Here is a 20,300-nt window from a genome sequence, read left to right as displayed (position 1 = left end):
AGGAAGCCGGACTGAGAAGAACCCTGTGTAACAGCTATGAGACATTCTGGAGAAATGAGGGAGAAAATAAATACCAGAGACCCTTGGGGAGGAAGGTAGGAAGGGTAAGTAGTCAGGGTCTTTTAGGGTAGCAGAACTGCATTAGAACCCCTGCAGTGGTGGCTCCAGGACACTATGTGTTTGTCCCAACCCTCATACGCATGGCACCAAGCATGAACCGCAGTGTGGTCTGTGGGCTGGCGTCATCGTGGTGTGTGTATATGCGGATTCTTTGACAGAAACAAATGTCAGTCTCAGCTGTAGACAGGGCTCCTCCACACCTACAGGGTGCTGACATGATCCCAACTGGGAGGACTAGGAGGGGAGCTAGGCTGTGATCTGAGTCAGCCTGTACTCTCTGCCTTGACTGACCCCTGTCTGTTTCCTTGGTGTGTCTGCCCTACACTGGGGACATTAGCTAACTGTCTCAGTCAGCAGCTAGTGAGCTCCTCCCATGTGTGAGCACCCTAGGGCAGAGAGGCTCTAGGCTCTAAGGAGGTGGGTGGGTTCCCCGAAGTTCCTATCTGCTTGGGGAGTTCTGAAATGTGCATGAGGTAAGGCCTTGACTACTTTTGGTATGGCACTTGGGAAGAACGGGGCCTTCAAGCCAGGAAGAGCTGTCACTAAGCCACACCCCTGGAAGTTTGTTAAAGTTAGTGGTAGGATTTTTTTTCTTTTTCTGCAGTGCCCTGTGTGATTAGGGCTCCTGGAAATCGTAGTGGATCCTCCCAAACCTCTGAAGTCCCTTAGACTGGTGCTATGTTAGCGAGAACTCCATTTTAGCTGGGGTTTATGGGGCTTGGCTAATCTTGTACCCTCAGAGGTTCCTCACACAGACCTAGGGACCCTCTAGCAAGGCCCAGGTCACCCCAGGGGCCTGTCACTTAACACAGGGAGAAATTCCTGAGCTTTCCCGAGTCCAGAGGCAGCTTCCCAATCTTTCCCAGCTGTTGCTGCTGGCAGAAACGATCTCTTCCTCACCTTGAGATGCTGTCAGGACCCAACCTGAAGGGCACAAAAGACCCCTGCTGATTTGGGCCGGATGGGCAGCAGATGGTGCAGTCGGAGCAGGGTGGGAACTCAGGCGACTTGGCTGTGGGATGAGCTGGCTGCAGCTACACCCCTCCTTACAGTGACAGCACTTTGGAAGAGCAGGTCCTTCCTCACCCTCCGGCTCCTGGTTCAGGGTTAAGAAAAGGCTCCAGTGGGGTGGGTGGGACGAAGCCTAGCACACTGTTTTCTTCCCAGGGACACGGTCTGTTCTGCTGGGTGCAGCCTTATCTGAAAGGTTTCCTGCAGGCTGTCATCTACTGGCAGATCCGTAAGCAAACACATTTTCACATTCCACTTTAATGCTCCAAGGAGCGGAGTTTCTCTGAGGTTACGCATTCCTCTAGCGTGATGCTCTCCTCAAGTCTGCAGGATATGCAGGGAAATCGTCCCTCTGTGGACAGGGATTCCATGGGTCGGGGTGGGAGGGAGCCCAAGGCTGGTGTCACCTGAGCCAAAGCAGATGTTCAAGCACAAGTCTGCTGTTCAGGGAGGCCAGATACTCCCTCCCACAGGATTTGGGGCTTTCTGGAGCATCTCCAGGTGGGGTGCTGCTTTGAACTGAGGGAAACTGCCAGAGAGTGGCTGGCTCTTAGTGCATGCTGGGAGGGTGTGTTACAGAAGAACCCTGAAGTTTCCATCCCAACCACTTGAGAATGAACTTGGGTAACTCACCTTACCTGCAAGCTTCTGTTCTCTCGTTGTGACAAGCAGGCAAAAATACAGAGCAGAGCCAACATGATTGTCTTCTTTGTCTTTTTTTTTCTGGAGCTGAGGACCAAACCCAGGGCCTTGCGCTTGCTAGGCAAGTGCTCTACCACTGAGTTAAATCCCCAACCCCATCGATTGTCTTTTAATGTTTAAAATTATAGTTATGTGTGTGAATGTGTATGCATGAGTATGTATAGGTGTGTGTGAGTCAGCATGTGTAAGAGTGTATGACTCTGAACGGCCACATGTAAGAGTCTGTATGTGTCTGTAGGTGTGTGTGTGTGTGAAAGTGTGTATGTGTGTATGAATGTGCGAGTATGAATGCATGTGAGAATTTATGAGAGCATGAATATGAATGTGTATGTATGTATGCATGTGAGAGTGTGTGCACGTGTGAATGTACGTGTGAGTGTATCTGAGTGTGTATGATGTGTGCCTGTGTGTGGTATCTGTAGTATGTGTAAGCGTGTCTGCATGTGTGAGTGCAGGTGTGTGTGACTGTGGTGAATTTTGGTGTATATGTCAGTGCGCATATGTGCATGTTAGCATATGGGTATGTTTGAGTGTATGTCTGAATGTGTATGTGTGTGCATATGTGTTCGTGTGTGTATGTGTTAGTGTGTGAGAGCATGAATGTATATATGTATAGGATGATGTCATACAGGTGAAGGCAGGTACAAGATAGAACAAGGCCTGTCATTGGACAAGAAGGAAGGATGGGCGGGAGAAAAGTTCGAGGGAAGAGGAGGAGATGGGAACAGAAGGAGGCAGGAGAGAGGAAGCCACTGAGAGAACATGGATACTGATGTCAAGATTCCACTCTGTTCCTTTACAGGTTGTTATGAATGTTCTTAAGGGATGGACGTGTATAGGGCTCTGTGTGTCTAGGTGGGCAATTGTATCTTCTCAATCAGATCAGAGGTTATTGTGTTGTGTGTTCTTTTATGTAGTGATTTAAGTTTAAGAGAGTATGTGGCGGCTAGAGACGCTGGGTCGCCGCGGAGTTGGGACGTGTGTTTCTGGCATGGTGAAACCTGCCTTGGGAACTAGATAGGTAGAAAGATTGCTGCCAGGCTCAGAGAGAAGCCATTGGCAGTGTGATAGGGGATGGAGCAGAGCTTTGCTGATTGAGATGAAGATATCTTGGGGCACTGTGGTGGCAGATCTAGTGCGGGGTAAAAGAAAGCCATTTTTCATAATTTTACAGCAACATATATGTGCACATACGTGTGTGTATGTGCATATGTGTGTTGTGTGCATGTGTGCATGTGGATATGAGGAAGAATTGCCTCTTTTCTTCCACCATGTGGATCCCTGAGGTAAAACTCACATCAGGCTCAGTGGTAAGGACCTTTAATAACTGAACCATCTCACTGGCCTGATCAATGACAGTCTGAACAGTCTTCCCACTCTGAGCTCTTTACCCCTCATGATCATCCTTGCTTTTCCCTTCACTTATTGGGGTTCCTCTTTGGTTTTCTTTGGGAAGCTCAGCTCAGGAACATCTCAAAGTTTGCACACTCAGGGTCTACCCCAGGTCCATTTCAGAAGCTCCTCTGCAATGCAGGTTCTGACACTGGAGATGAGAACTGCTGCCCTAGGGACAGCTAAGTGGGAACTTTCCAGGAATTCCGCAGTGGGGAAAGCCTTCATGGAGGGCTCAGGGTTGTACTTTGTAATAAACTGCTCCCTGTAGGAATTCCTGATGTTCCCAGGAGCATAACTTTGAGTGCACAGCTCCAAAGCTGGAACTTGGCCTGGAGTTGCCTGGTTGACTGAGCCCCACAACCACAGGACATCTCCGTGTTTGTTCCGAGAGTCCCCCTTGAGCAGCACACCGAAACCCCAAGGAAGTGATGCGAAACCCATTTCTCTCTGGAAGTTGGCTCACAGAGAAGTCCAGCTGCTGGCCTAGTGTGGAGAGAGAGAAAGTGAGAGGATCGAGAGGAGATGGCTCGAGGCCAGAAGCTGGAAGTTGGGTTGAGTGTAGGAAGGCTGTCCTGTGTGGCTGGGCTTTTGTCTGTGCTGTGAGCAGAGGTTTGGCTGAACTCCTTGTCTCTGGACCTCTCCGTAAGCTGCTGCTGGATTGTTAATGTCCCAGGCCCAGCCACAGGATTTTACAGCTCCCTCTTTATTTGTTTATTTATTTATTCGTGTTTATCAAATCAAATTGCAGGTCCATGCTAGTCAAGGGGGGGCTCTACAACTGATATACACTGCCACTCTTGGCACATGAGCTGTGAACACGGTTTCAGTCAGCTTTAAGGAGGGAAGGTTTGCTTTGACTCAAGGTTTCAAAGGTTGGTGTTAATACTTGGCAGGCTCTGTTGCCTTGGGGCCTGAGTTGAGGCAGCAGATCATGATGGACCATGTGAAAGGCTAAGGTTTTAATGTCCCCTTCAAGGGCACACTCCCAGTGACCTAACTTCCTCCCACTAGGTCCCGTCTCCTCAACATTCTAACACAGGCTGGCAATCCCACCTTGGTCACATGGGCCTTGGGGGAGATTCATCTAAGTTATAGCAGCTTCCAAGCTGCTCTTGGAGGTATGGGTCAAGACACCTTTAGAAAAAGGCCTGAGTGCCCCTTCCAATGCTCCATAGGGAAAAAGGGACGGAGGTGACTGTGGGGACTTACGGCAGGCAGGGCTTCAGGGATGTTTCCTGAAAACACAAAGCAAAACAGTCCAGAGTTGCACAGGAAAAGTATCACCGGAAAAAGCTGTGAATTGCAAAATGGAAAGGTCAGGTGAGGTAGAAACTCATTTTGACATTTGGTTGGTGCCTGTGTTGAACAGATATTGTTGGGGATGGAGTGTTCCCCTGGATGTAATATATGGGAAAACAGATCTGATGGCACTCAGGAGGCTGAGGCAGGAGGATTGCAAGTTGGGGGACCACTTTTGGCTACATAGCAAGGCCCTATCCAAAAAACCAAACAAACCAACCAACCAAGAGTTACCCAGCAAACCGAAATAAAACAAGAGCAGGGAGGGATGTGGCCTATGGAACTCAATGTTTGATGGGAGCACCTTAGCGGCAGAAGGATTTATTCTGACTGACGGCTTCTGAGTCCCGGTCCATGGCTGCATGGATCCACGCTCTTGAACAGAGTATATTAGCAGTGAGAGCATATGATACAGGGTGGTTGGGTGTAGCAGTAGGTGATTAATGCTACTCCAATCGCCCTGGTGGCTGCAACTCATTCCTGCATTCCTCCCCACCCATCCCAGTGTTCTGGGTTCCCAAATGAAACACACACATACACACACAGCCTTAAATTTTAATATGCCTTAAACTCAATGGCTGGACTACTCCAAAACCTCCACGAGGCTGACACCTCCCCTCCAATATTCCTGAGTTACTACTTACATATTCCGTCTTTGCTATCCCTAGACTCAATGGAGGGGGTGGCCTGGGTCATTCTTCCCTGGCTCTTAGATGTTGGTTGTCTCTCTGTCCTGTGCTTCCCCCGGCATGGCGGTTCTGAATCCTCTTCCTCTCTCACTTCCCTTGCCTGTGAATCCTAAAGTCCCACCTCTGTCTCTCTGCCCAACCATTGGCCTCTGGCAACTTTATTTACCAATCAGAACCAACTGGGGACAGGGACCCTCAAAGCTTATAAGTGATTCTCATGCAATTTGTGGTGGTGGTGGTGGGGACCTCAATTAACATAATACAAGTGTCAGATCAAATCCACAACAGTTGGGCAGGAAGCAGGGAGTGCATGGAGAGAAATAGTCAGGGATTGTATAGTTCCAGGAAGCTGTCTCCTCCAGCTAGGCCCCCCCTCAGGCCTTCAGAACCTTCCACAATAGTGCTACCATTTAGAAACAAAGTATTTATAGCAGAACCTGTGCAGGGTATTTCACATTGTAACAAGGGTCAGCACCTGAGGATTAGAGAGTCTCTTAATAACTAACTAAAGTGAGACTTTGTTTTCTCTGTCTTCAGGTATAGGGTAAACTTCAGACCCAGATTTGTCACTAGGTACAAGATAGTGACACAGTTGGAATGGAGATGCTGTCCAGGCTTTAGAGGAGCAGACTGCCAAGAAGGTCCCAAAGACGCCATGAAGACTCCCCGGACTCCACCAGTTCGACCAAGAAACAACCTGAAGAAAGCCACAGGTGCTGTCTCCTCGGTACCCTGCTGAGTGTGGTCACATTTGATGTTCCTGGTGTTGGTACAAACGACAGGGTCTCTAATGGATGACTGAGAAAATACTCATGTGGAGGGAATGTTACCTGAAGAGGCAGGAGTGGTTGGGTGACCCATATTTCCTTGCAAGTATATTGCCTCATTGGGCTACTTGTAGGTTAGCCAGGAGTGGTGGTCCACATCTGGGAGGCAGAGGCTGGAGAATCACTGAGGACCTGATGCCAGCCTGGGCTACGTAATAAATAAGTCAACGAATGGATAACATATGAAAAAAGAGACTGGTTCCTTCTCTGGATGAGCTGTGTGCAGAGCCGAGCCCGAGTCAGAATTCTTGCATGCTCTCACCTTTGCTCTTAGGCGTAAGATGGACAGGGTGAACTTCTACAAGCCACTTCTGTCCTTAGTATTTTGCCCTTCAATCAACTTTATTTCCCCTCGTCTTAATTTCAGTGAAATGCAGACCAACTTATTCTGTGAAGTTAAACATTAAATTGGTTTGGTTTTTATTTTCCCATGAGGTACTTCAAGCTTTGAAACTTGTAGTGAGTTGAAATATTTTGTAAAACATATTGTTAAATAAATTTTATTACCAAAGCAACGCACACACATTAGTGAATGTTTGTAAAGCACAGGAAAGAAGTATATATTTTACTTTAAAATAGTAAAATTTCAGACATTGAATGTGTTTAAGACACATTTCTGTAGGAAATGTGTAGTAGGGGCCTGTTGAATCCCAGAATATTTTTAGGTTCAAGTTTTATTTTATCAAAGTTTAAACATATATGTAGCTTCACAAATCAGTCTGTTTAATGAGGAGTAGTGGGAAAGACACGGTGGTCCTTTTCACCTTCTGCATCAGAGGTAGTTTACCATGAACACAGGAACACTTTTTGTTTTCCTTCCTGGGCTGGGGATTGAACCCAGGGCCTTGTTCATGGTAGGCAGATGCTCTACACTTGAGCTGCATCTTCAGCTCATTTGAGTACTGGCTGAGTCTAGGACTTTGCCTCATATCTGTTGTCTTCTCATTATGGACGGTGAAGACCTAACTGTCCACTCACAACAGTGTTTCCAGTTTTTATGGCGATTGCTGTTTGCTGGATACATTGTAGCATTTATAGCCATGCCCTGTAGTGCACTATGAATTCATTAGAGTTGGTAATTATATATGTTTTTCCTTTGGTTGGTTTTTAATGCTTTAATCCCTATTTCAACTGAAACTCATCTCTGGTTATCTTTATGGCCCCTCATCCAGGCACAGCACAGCATTTGCTTAAAGAAATTCCTCTGGGAATCTTCTCAGCCATCCAAAACTAGTCATCCTCCCTCAGTCACTCTGAGGTGTGACCTTCCTTTCTTAGTTAGAATCTGTTTCCTCAATCTGTTCCTTTGTCTCACTTGAATGCAACCTCTGGCTGCTGCTTTTTCATTTCTTTCTTTTTATTTCCTTTCAGATAAGGTCTCATGTAGTCCAGGCTAGCCTCAGACTTGCTATGTAGCTAATAACCTTGAACTTCTGATCCTCCCAAGTGTTTACAGGTATAAGCTACCAAGCATGGTTCATGAGGTTTTAGAACTAAAGCTTTGTGCTTGCAAGGCAAGCAGTCTACCATCGAGTTCTACATTCCAGCCCCCTCTAGGACGTTGATGAAAAGATTATGTAGGAAACGAGCTTTTGCTTTGCACGTGTGTGTGTGTGTGTGTGTGTGTGTTTGTGTGTGCGCATGCGTGTATATGTGTAAGACATTGCTCAGTTTTTCTGTAGGTTTTAATACTGCTGTTGCCAAGTTTAAATCATTTCATTCCAATGTTTATATGCTTTAGGGCTGGTCTTTTTCTTCACCTCCCCTCCTGCCCCTTATTGCCTTACAAGACAGGGATCTCACAAGACAAGGAAGAGAATGCTTATTGTCTAGCCTTTTATCAGAAGACAAAGCACACTTACAATCCCAACACATGGAAGGCAACAGCAGGAGAACTGGAAGTTTGAGACCAGTGTGGTTTAACACAGTGAGGTCCTGTCTTGAGAACAAATGCTTGCATTCTGCTTTCTGCATATCATTCATTCATTCACTGGCTTTAGAAAGTACAAGAAGCACAATGCACAGAGTTGGCAGATAAAGTTTTCATTATTATAATTTTATTTTTTGATGGGGGAAGGGTTGGAGTTAGGTCTCACTATGTATCCCTTGGCTATCCTGGAACTCACTATGTAGACCAAGTTGGCTTCAAACTCACAGAGATCCACCTGCTTCTGCCTCTTGAGCACTGGGATTAAAAGTTTGCACCACCATACCCAGCTGTCCCCCGAATTCCCCATCTCTGGTCTTTTTTTCCCCCTTTGCTCAAAATAACATTTTAATTATCTTCGTTTTGTTTTTGTTTGTTTGAGACGGGGTTTCTCTGTATCCCTGGCTATCCTAGAACTTGCTTTGTAGACCAGGTTAGCCTCAAACTCACAGATCCACCTGCCTCTGCCTCCCAGGTACTAGGATTAAAGGTACATGCCACCACTGCCCGGCCCTTGTTCCCTAGGTATCTTAAGATAGAGTAAAAATTCCAGTATGTTCTTTGTAGTTCTCTACAGAAAGCACTTGCTCAGGAGTTTGGATAGTTGGTTTCGGGTCTTGTCTTCCTAGTAAGCGCACTTTACACAAGAAAGCTGATTGTTGTTACAGTCTTGCACACATGCATTGTATGGAATTGTGACTCCGTTGCTTGGCCTTTTTCTTTCCATTGAATTTCCCCCTGGTTGCCAGACTTGCCATGGGAGCCTTGGCCAGTGTCCTCCGTTCTGCTGCCATTCAGGGCACGGCAGCTTTGTGAGTGAGAACTCTCTATTCGGTGGCTTTAGTTTCTGTATCTCCTTTCTTTTTAATTTAGTGCTTTCTCTCTGGTGATGTAATTCCACTTCATGACTCATGACTGTGATTGTTTTCTGTCTTTTGGATTGTTTCCCTGCGTTCTTTTTCTCGAAATGAGATTGTTAGGAATGGAATGTTTACATGTTTCTATCTCTTTTTCACACACACACACACACACACACACACACACACACACACATACACACCTCTCTTCTTACACTTGGATTGAACCTGGGATTTCAGACATCTCCTTTGCAGTTAGTATCTTCCGTCTTCATAACAAGGCGGAACAAGACTCTTGGCACAATAAGGATGCTAAGCAAAGCAGAGAACATTTCTGGAGGTATTTTGAGGACAACCTCAAGTATGGATGTTATTGCTCAGAAGTTTGATCTCTCTAATGTGCTTTGTGACATTTTATAGTCAGTAGTCAGTCAGTGGGGCATCTACAGTTCACTGGAAGCGATGTGTTCCTATGATACAGTAGATGATATGGTGTGATAAGATGTGATGTGATGTATGGTATGATACGATGTGATATGACATGATGTGATATGACATGATATGATGTGATATGACAGGGCATGATGTGTAATATATATTATGTGATATGACATGATATTGATATGATGTATGACATGTATATGGTATGATAAGACATGATATGATGTGATATGACATGATGTGATATGACATGATATGATGTGATATGACAGGGCATGTGTAATATATATTATGTGATATTGATATGATGTGATGTATGACATGTATATGATATGATAAGACATGATATGATGTATATGACATGATATATGATGTGATATGATGTGATGTGACATGATATGGTAAGATGTTGTCAGGGTGAAGAATATCACTGATTATCTTGTATCCTGTGCACACTCTGAACAACCCAGGCAAGGGTTCCCATCTTTGTAGAAGAGGGAAGTGTAGCTTACAGAAGTTAGTTAGCTTGCATACAAACAGTAAATAATAGACCCAGAACAGCACAGAGGTCTGCTTGACCCCCAAACTCATTCTCTTCCATAGAACGTCTTGCAGTGGGGCAGCCACGGAAAAAATTTCAGTATCTTCTGCAGGCACCTCATAGAAACTGGTTTCTCATGTCCAACTCTTCCTTCCTTTCAGACACTGATCCAAGCCAAGTCTCACAGCCTAAGAAAACTTTGTCACCAACAAATGCAACAGAACCAGGCCAGGTTGCAGATCCAAAGCAAGGTCCTCCAGAATTTCAGCAAACCAAAGTCCAGGTGCTGGAGGAGAAGGTTGTCCGACTCACCAGGATGGTGCTAGATCTCCAGTCGTCTGTGTCAGGCCTGAAGGAGAACCTCAAACACACCATCCAAGACGATGGCAGCAAAGAGCCAGCCTCCTGGCTCAGTCCCCTGCACCCACAGCCAACCCCTGATGGCACCTTCGCGGGGGACGCAGAGCCGAGCCAGCTTCCCGGAATCCTCAACAGCAAGGAATCTGGCATGAAGGACATCAAGTCTGAGCTGGCTGAGGTCAAAGACACATTGAAGACCAAGAGTGACAAGCTAGAAGAGCTGGATGGGAAGGTGAAGGGCTATGAAGGGCAGCTCAAGCAGCTGCAGGAGGCTGCTCAGGGCCCCACAGTCACCATGACAACCAACGAGCTGTTCCAAGCCTATGTGGATAGCAAGATAGATGCCCTGAGAGAGGAGCTCATGGAGGGCATGGACCGGAAGCTGGCTGACCTGAAGAACACGTGCGAGTACAAGTTGGTGGGTCTCCAGCAGCAGTGTGATGACTATGGCAGCAGCTACCTCGGCGTGATAGAGCTGATCGGAGAGAAGGAGGCGAGCCTGAAAAAGGACATCGCGGACCTCCGAGCACGGCTGCAGGACCCCACAGCCCAACCAAGCTGCTGCGACGGTCAAAAGAACGGCGATTTTGGCCCACAGATCAAGACACTAGATCAGAAAATTGAGAGAGTTGCCGAGGCCACTAGGATGCTGAATGGACGACTGGACAATGAATTCGACCGCCTCTCCTTTCCAGAGCCAGACGCAGACTTTGATGCGAGATGGAACGAGCTGGACGCAAGGATCAACGTGACGGAGAAGAACGCAGAAGAGCATTGCTTTTACATCGAGGAGACTCTGCGGGGGGCCATCAACGGCGAAGTGGATGACTTGAGGAAGCTTCTCAATGAGAAAATCCACTCCCTGGAAGACCGTCTGGGAATCATTTTGCAAGTGACCAACGGCTCTGATTTGGAGTTGACACCTGTGGGCCCAGCCTTGTCAGGACAGCCAGGGCAGCCAGGGCAGCCAGGGGCAGAGAATGAGCAACTCCTAAGGGAGTTGAGCCGCCTGAAGGACAAAGTTCAAGTGGTTGAGGACATCTGCCTGCAGAGCTTGCCCCATGGGATAGATGGAGCTTTGCCTAGTGGAGAAGACCTCACACATGTTGGCCTGAGCCTTTTGGAATCCCTTAACGATACGATGCACAGGCAGTTCCAAGAAACAAGCCACAGCATCCAGAAACTTCAAGAGGACTTCAGTGCCCTTTATTCTCAACTAAATCACTCAGAATATACAGGGACTCGCTTGCCAAATGGAGTGAGTGACAGCATGGAAGCAAGTGGGTTTACTAAGACAGGGGAGCAAGAGAGGACCGTGGGGACTGTCCCATCTCCTGGGGGCCCTGTGGCTCCATGCTGTGGCCAGCTGGAGGAGCGCTGGCAGAGGCTGCAGAACCAAGTGCTGGCTGAGCTAGACACATGCAAGGAGAGCGCTCACGGGGTTCAAAGCGGGGTGTCTGCGGTCGAGGGCAGGGTGTCCCAGCTGGAGAAGACGTGCAGCAGGTTGGACGCCATCTCAGGGAGTCTGCAGAGGATCAAGGAGGGGCTCGGGAAGCATGTGGGCAGCCTGTGGAACTGTGTCCGGCAGATGAACGGGACACTCAGGTCACACTCCAGAGACATCTCTGGCCTCAAGAATTCTGTGCAGCAATTCTACAGTCACGTCTTCCAGATTTCTACTGACTTGCAGGATCTGGTCAAGTTTCAGCCATCAGCAAGTAAGTGGATTGATTGACAGCCCCATTCTGTTATACACATTCGCAGGGCATGGCAGAGCTGCGGTTTCAGATGGTTTTGGAAGTAACTATGGCTTCCACAAATCTGATTTGTAGACCAGTGACAGCTTGTGAATCAGGAGCAACAAGCCAGCAGTGAGGACACAGACCAGGTTGTGGAAGTAGCTCAGTTTCCTAACCTGTAGGAGGCTCGAGTTCAGTCCCCAGCACCAGCTCAAGGGAGGTATGGCTCATGCTTAGAACTTGGGAGGTGAAGGCAGAAGATGAGAAGTTCAAGGCTTCAAGGCCAATGTAGGTTACATGAGACCTGGTTTCAAAAGAAATTCATGTGCACATGCATGAATGTATGTATACCTATACACTCACTCAAACACACACTCTTGCACACTCATTCACATGCATACACATGCACACATATGCACAGATATAAATGTACTTACATGCACACATTCAACCTGCACACACATGCACATACTCACACACTCACATGTATATACATACATATGCACACACTCACATGTACGCACTCACACATACATGTGCACATACACACATGCAGACACATGCATATATGTGCACATGTGCACACACCTGCACACACATGCACACATGTATACATTTGTACACATACACATGCAGGCACATGCACACACCTGTCCATATATATGTGCATACACACACATATACAGGAATGTGCACATACGCATGCATATACACACACAAGGAACTTCTAAGACAATATGACTTCATGGCAGCATCCAAGCACTTGATTTGTGCCTTATAAAAGTATCAGTTTACAACACATTGAAAATAGAAAGGGAAAATCTAATTCACCACAGATGGCTAGCAAGGAATTGATCTATGCTACGTGCTGGGGAATGGGTGATGGTAAGAGTTTGGGACAGAGTCTCGGGGCAGTGTGTGTGTTGCCCCTGTGTGTGCTGGAAAACCCTCCATGCTAACCCACAGGGCTGTGAGTCAAGTTGGCCTTTCATGTGCTGGGAGACCCCCTTTCACGCTAACCCATGGAGCTGTGTTGCCCCTGCCTGTGAGGGAGAGACCCTCCTTGCTAACCCACGTTTCTTCCAGTGTCATATGTTGATTGTGTTGTTATGTCTTTGTCACAGTCATTTTCACTTTCTAAAATATAGTTGGCCATGGCTCATAGGGTGACACAGAGTGGGCGCACAGATATAGACAGGACAGCAGCCAAAAGCAGTTGTAACTGTTGGAAGTAGCTCAGCCACAGAGCTAAAGCAGTGCTTACTGCCGCACAGACACTCAGCAAGTGTTTGTTGAGTGACTGAGAGATACATTAGTTTTACTTTAAGCCAAACACATACTCCTTGAAGGATAAAGACACTTTCCTCTATCTTTCTTTGCCTTTCCACAGCCTCAGTAACAGGTCAGCCCTTTCTGATTGGAGGCCAGAGGAGAGGTTGTCCTAGTCAGGGTCACCATTGCTATGATGAAACATGGTGACCAGAGTAACTTGGGGAGGAAAGAGTTTATTTGGCTTACACTTCCATATCATCAGTCACCACTGAAGGGACTCAGGACAGGAACCTCAAGGCAGGAGCTGATGCAGAGGCCATGGAGGAATGCTGCTTACTGGCTTGCTCCTCATAGCTTGCTTAGCCTGCTTTCTTAAAAACCCAGGATCTTGGGGCTGGAGAGATAGCTCAGCGGTTAAGAGCACTGACTTCCTAGGTCCTGAGTTCAATTCCCAGCAACCACATGGTAGCTCACGACCATCTGTAATGGGATCTGATGCCCTCATCTGGTGTGTCCAAAGACAGCTACCGTGTATTCATATACATAAAATAAATAAATAAATCTTTAAAAAAGAAACCCAGGACCACTAGACCAACAATAGCTCCATCCAATGGGTTGAACCCCTCACCCCATAACTAATTTAAAAAGTGGTTACAGAATTGCCTACAACCCAGTCTTATGGAGGCATTTCCTCCTTTTTTTATTAAACATACATTCTTTTCTCACACAATATAATCTGACTACAGTTTCCCTTCCCTCTACTCCTCCCAGTTCTCTACCCTCCCATCTAGATCCACTCCCTGTCTGCTCTCATTAGGACAGTCTTCTTAGAGATAACAACAAACTCATAACGAAATAAAATAAGATAAAACAAAAACCGTCATATCGAAGTTGGATGAGGCAAACTGACAAGAAAAATGAAGGATCCCAAGAGAAAGCACAGGAATCAAGAGACCACTCATACACACACTCAGGCGTTCTGTCAAAGCAGAAAGTGGACAGGTGTGGTTTGTATGCTGAGGACCTGGTGCAGACCTGTGTAGACCCTATGGTTGCTGCTTTAGTCATGAGTTCATATGAGGTCTGCTCAGGATTCCCTGACCTGGGATTTGATGGACCCACCACCGCCCAGGTGGGTTATTGTTTTTTGGATATCCAGTTTCTTGAGTTATTTATATATTTTGAATATCCAATATATTTGTTGGATGTAGAGTTGGTCAAAATCTTTTCCCATTCTGTAGGCTGCTGCTTTGTCCAAATGACAGTGCCCCTTGCCTTACAGAAGCTTTTCGGTCTCATGAGGTCCTACTTACTAATCATTGATCTTTCTGCCTATGCTAGTGACGTTCTATTCACAGAGTTGTTTCCTGTGCCAATGGGTTGAAGGCTACTCCCCACTTCCTCTCCTGTCTGGTTCAGTGCACCTGGTTCTGTGTTGAAGTCTAGGATCCATTTGGAACGGAGTTTTGTGTAGGCTCTGTAATCGCTGCTTTGGTCTCTGAGTTCATATGAGCTTTGCTCAGTTGTTTTAGAGGACTTTGTTCTCCTGGTGTGTTCTCCTCCAGGGTGATGGCTATGTGTAGTTGTAAATATTAAAAAATATCAGCCCAGGGCTTCTTCCCTGACTCAGACCATTTATTTTCTCAGGTGAAACACATACACAGCCTTTATATTTTTAATATGCCTTATGCTAGGCGACTGCCTACCCTCCATGTTGTTGATATCCATCTTCCTATCGATATCCCAAGTTATCACTTACTGTGTTTTATCTGGGCTGCTCTCAGCTCCAATTGGCCAGCCCACATGGCCACAATTTTATGGCTCAGCTAACCGATGGTGGTTCTTTCTCTCTAATGCGTTCTTCTATTTTATGGTGGGTTCTCCTCCCTTCTTCCCTCCTCCTGATCCTTTCTCTTCAAGCCTCAAAGCTACAACCCAACCTATATCTCTTCTGCCCAACTATTGGCTGTCAGCATTTTTATTCACCAATCAGAATTAACTTGGGAGCAGGGTCCCAGGATCTACAGGCAGACTCCAGGTCTTGGGGGCCCACACTTAGCAGTACAATAGACATTAAAAGACAAAACTGAAACAGGCATGGCCTCCAGTTTGAACAGCACCATTTAAAGAAGATGCCGTCTCTTTTTACAATGTGTATTTCTGGCTTCTTTATCAAAAGTAAGGTGTCCAGAGGTGTGTGGGTTTATGTCTGGGTCTTCAGTTCCGCTGATCAATGTGTGTGTTTTTGTGCCAGTACCATACTGTTTTTATTACTGTAGCTTTGTAGAATAGCTTAAAACTATGAGTGGTGGTACCTCTGGCAGTTCTTTCATTATTTAGGATTGTTTCTGTGATCCTGGGTGTTGGGCATTTCCTATGACTTTGAGAATTGTTCTTTCAAGGTCTGTGAAGAATTGTGTTGAAATTTTGATGGGAATTGTATCAATCTGTAGATTGCTTTTGGTAAATTGGCCGTTTTTCCTTTGTTCATCCTGCCAACCCATGAGCATAGGAGATCTTTCCATCTTCTGTTATCTTCTTCAGTTTCTTGCCTCAAAGTCTTAAAAGTTTTTATCATACAGGACTTTCACTTGCTTGGTTAGAGTTACCCCAAGATATTTCATATTATTTGAGGCTATTGTGAAAGGTGTTGTTTCTCTGATTTCTCAGTCTGTCATTCGTTTATAGGAGGGCTAGCAATTTTAGTGAGTTAATCTTGTATCTAGCTACTTTACTGAAAGTGTTTTCCAGCTATAGGAGTTCTCTGGTGGAATTTTTGGTGTCCCTTATGTATACTATCATATCCTCTGCAAATAAAGATACTTTGACTTCTTCCTTTCCAATTTGTATCCCTTGATCTCCTCCTTATTGCTTATTGATCTTCTTAAGCCTTATTGCTCAGTTAAGAATTCAAGTTCTACATTGAATGGGTATGGAAAGAGTGGGCAACCTTGTCTTGTTACTGATATTAGTGGAATTGCTTTGAGTTTCTCTCCATTTACGTTGGTGTTGGCTGTGGACTTGCTGTAAACTGCTAAGGCATTGTCTTAATTGAGATCATCTCCTCCCAGATAACTTTAACTTGTGACATAAAATTAGCCAGCAGAGAGGTCACATTCATAAAAACACCTGCGTACCAGCATGGTCCAATCCCTTCAGAGCTGATAGCCTATAAGCCCATAGCCATCCCACTTGATGGCAGAATTTTCAAGAGGGAAACGTGTACTGAGTTCCAGAATTGGTAGGTGGAGCTGGGTTGGGAAGTGGAACTGGGGTGGGAGGGGGCAACATGCAAAGATCATTGTGTCACTACCCAGCAGCATTTTGTGTCTCCCAGAGTTGAATGCAGACTTCTATGAGCAGGTGTGGAACACCAGCTGTATGCTGAGAAAGGCATCTCCCAATCTCCTCTCTCCTTACTTTCTCTTCTCTTGTCATCCCCTGCAGGCCTAGCATCTTTTCTACCAGGGTGACACAAGGCTGGTGCTACCCTGTTGAGCCTTCCTGACTAGGCCGTCACTGAGGAGCATCTATGTGGAGGTCCTGGCACCTCATGAGGTGTGGGGAAAGTTCACAGCAGTTGGGTAGATGTGCTCTGGACTTCGTCCTAGAGCACAGTGCTCATTTTGTAGATAAAGAGTCACCGGGCCAAGCATGGCTGTGAACTGGCCACTGTCTGCAGGCTTAGGGATCTGTGGCACACAGATCTCACAGCCCCTGTATCTCTGGAATGTAGAGTTAAGGTCATGAGCCCTGTGTGTTCACAGGGTAATTGTCCCTTGTGGTCAAAGCGTTGTCTGGACTGTGTTTTACAATAACAGATGCAGCCAGAAATTTCCAGCTAATTGGCAGTGCCAGACAGCGTGGGAATCTGTGTCCATTCTGAGGCTCTTCTGTGTAGAGTTAGAGATGTGTAACTCTGAAGACAAAGTGGTTTCCCTGTACTGTCATCGGGGTCATGCTGGGAATGCAGACCATGTGGGCTTGGGAGAACTTGTGATGGAGAGGAGCCAAACATAAATGAGTGGTGTCCTCTGACCTCCAGAGCCCCCAGACCCAGGAGACATGGAATCTGGAATGACCCCACAGCTAAGGTTGAAGTCACATGTCAACCAATTAAAAGACATCGGAGTATTTGCTGAACACCAAATGCTTGTAATGTAAGGCTCTGTGAAAGGCTGCAGAGATCACAGGTGCCATCCTTCCTTAGAAAATATCCTCAGATCTGTGGGGAGAGTGCACAGTTTATACTCAATGAAGGAGCAGGTATTCGAGCTCTCTGTGCACCCTTGTCGATGGTGGCTTAGCATGTAGCAAATACAAATACAATAAAAGTTTGGGGGAGAACCAAACAAAAAAGGCCAGAGGAATCGGCTATCCCCCTCACTAGGATACCCAGAGGGCTTCTCAGAGGGAGAAGGCACAGGAGTAAGCCTTCAAGCTGAAGCAATTAATTACTGAACGTAGTTGAGAGTGATGGGGAGGTGAGCAGTGAGAGAATGAGAGAAACTTCTAGAAGAGTGTGAATGGATAACAGAGGTCTAGGTAGAAGTCAAAGGCAGGAAGAGAAGGCACTCAGGGGAAGGCTTTGGTGTGAAAGGCTTTGTATTTTGCTGTGTAATCTCCTACCTCAGTCTCTGTGGTGGTTATTTTCCCTTGGGCCAGGGGCTTGCACAGGGCAGCTTGGCTCGACTGCTCTTTCATGGACTCAGCCTGAGTTGCTTACCCTCTTAGCTATGATTTGTGTTTGAAGGAAGGTTCAGATTCATGTTAAGCCACAGACCCGGGTCTTGGTGACCCTCCTTGTCACTTCTCTCCCTGTGTGTCCTTGTGGGCTTCCTCATATCCCGCCACTCTCACATAGTCTGTCTTACAGCAGAAGGCAAAGCTGTGGTCTCTGACACGCAGGGACTAGGGTTAGCTTGGAATCGCTTCTGCCATATTTATTCTGTTGGTCACAGCAAACCAGCCTTTGAAGGTAGTACGGTTGTCATATCGGGAGGCACGGAGTCCAATGGTGAGTCCCTCCTCCCACAGTTAGAACCAGCACAGAGGAGGGGATGAGGACTGTGCTTAAAGTACAGCCCGATTGCAGGTCAAGACTGTAAACTCAGGCTCCTATTGTCTGCTCACAGGTCTGCTCCATAGGTCTATGGATGAGCTCAGCGACCCAGATGGCTTTGGGTAGATCTTTCCTGTGTCCTACCAAGACATGTGGTCTTGCCTGGGGCTTAAGAAGGGTTCATATGTCAAGATCAAGTCCCGTCTGAGTAAGAATAGTAACCACTGTGGTGGTTCATTGTTCTTGCCTGCAGCTCTCCTGACTCCTTACATTTCCTTGCATTCATTCATTCATTCATTCATTCATTCATCCACTCATTCATTCAGTTTCTTACCTGGATCCAGTCTGACCTTGAACTCATGGTAATGGTTCTACCTCAACCCCCTGTGTTCTTAGGTCACAGGTATCGCCACACCTGGTTCTCTAGCAGATCTCTCCTAAGCTGTGTCCTGTCTCAGTGTTCATGGATCTGACACTCTAGAGGAAAAGAAGAACAGCAGATCTCTCCTAAGCTGTGTCCTGTCTCAGTGTTCATGGATCTGACACTCTAGAGGAAAAGAAGAACAGCCATCATAGTGAAGGTCCGACTTTAGTAGTCGGTTGGTACCTTGAGGAAAGATAACGTAACAGATAAATAACAGGCAGGAAGGATTCATTTAGCTGCGTGGCTAGGGAGGGCTGCATTGTGGAGACAGCATTTGAGATGTAAATATGTTGAGAACATAAAACCTGTAGCAATCTGTGCAGGAAAATGGTCCGGGCAGAGAGAACAATGTGACGGAAGACTCTGGGACAGGAATGGATTTGTTCTGTTGCAAAACTGAGCTTGGCCAAGTGTTTCAGCAGGACAAAGTGAGAGGCTTCATGGGAAAAGAGGGGCAGAATCTGTCTATGCCACACTATGTGGGTATGATAGGAATTTGGATTTGACGTATTGTGAGAAAGAATATGGCACCTGGAAGATGGCAGCTCTCCCCAGTCTTGAAGCCCCAGTTCATCTGCACTGAAACTCTGTGGCTTGCGTAGGTCGTTTACACCATGAACACTTACCTGCCTCCTTTCTCTGTCTTCGCATTGGAAATAACAGTCACAGTGGTGCTTTGTGAGTAGTAGGGTGATGGCAGTTGGTGATCAGTGAACACCCCTCCCCAGCCTGTTTTCATTCACTCTCAATCCCAACTGGTATAGAATCTGCTCCTGGCTGAGCTCGTCTCCCTGTTTCACCCTGCAATGTGCCCCCCTCACTCCTACCCCACCCCCACCCCTGCTATTACTAGAAGAGGGTGGAGGCCTGGGATGGGTCAATCCCTTCTAGGGAGAACTACAGAGAGCTGCAGGGTGATGCCACACGCCTCCCCCTTCCCCTTCTCTCCTTTTCTACATTAGGGGCCAAATGGAGAGTGTCCAGCCTAGAAGTCTCTTGCCAGAACCCACAACATCACATCTTGACACCCTTCTCGACCGCAAGCGTGCTCCCTCTGATTACATTGGGAGTTTTCCAAGCCCCTTGTTCTTTGAGCATCAAGAGCTTCTGTAGTTGGGACCGTCTGTAACCTCGTGGTTTCCACCTGGCCTCTTTGTTCATGAAATAATGTCTCTGAGACTTCTCATACATGAGTAAACACTTAGGCCAACAGCTTTGGCTCTGTTCCCTGACTAGCTCATATCTCAATAATCCAGTTTATTCTATTCTAAGAGTGCCACATGGCTGCTTGCTGTCTCCTCAGTTTCATGCATCTGTCTCCTTCTCAGAGTTCAGGGCGAATCTCCTGAGCCCATTTTCCAGAATCCCCTCTCCCTGTACTGGATGTCCCACCTTCTAATCCTGCCTTCACTCATTGGCCATAGGCCTTTTTATTGAGTGGTGAAGATTCCGTATATTGCACAAATACTATTCACTCTACAACCTTCTTGTTGGGGTGTAGTCCTGGGTTCCCACGTTCCTGGCTTATATTTTCCCACATTTGGCCACTGCTAGTCCTTTAAGCCAATTTAATACATCTTTGTCTTCTTTTTCTTGTCATTTACTCCATCCTCCTCAAGCTGTGGTCACTCACC

The 20,300-nt window shown here is 46.6% G+C and overlaps 1 protein-coding gene across 2 annotated transcripts in view; it reads left to right on the top strand.

The window, feature by feature from the left end:
- The window catches only part of Emilin2 (elastin microfibril interfacer 2), a 59,720-nt gene that overhangs the window by 26,505 nt on the left and 12,915 nt on the right, over window positions 1-20,300 (top strand). For both annotated transcript variants that reach the window (NM_001431280.1, XM_087566543.1), the window contains 2 exon segments: window positions 5,754-5,929; window positions 9,971-11,887. In NM_001431280.1, coding sequence (NP_001418209.1) covers window positions 5,754-5,929; window positions 9,971-11,887 — 2,093 coding nt within the window.

This window comes from Rattus norvegicus, chromosome 9 (genome assembly GCF_021556685.1).
Source record: "Rattus norvegicus strain SHRSP/BbbUtx chromosome 9, alternate assembly SHRSP_T2T, whole genome shotgun sequence".
Classification (NCBI taxonomy): domain Eukaryota; kingdom Metazoa; phylum Chordata; class Mammalia; order Rodentia; family Muridae; genus Rattus; species Rattus norvegicus.
Note: the sequence above shows the minus strand (reverse complement) of the source record. Positions and strands in the feature narration are given on the sequence as shown.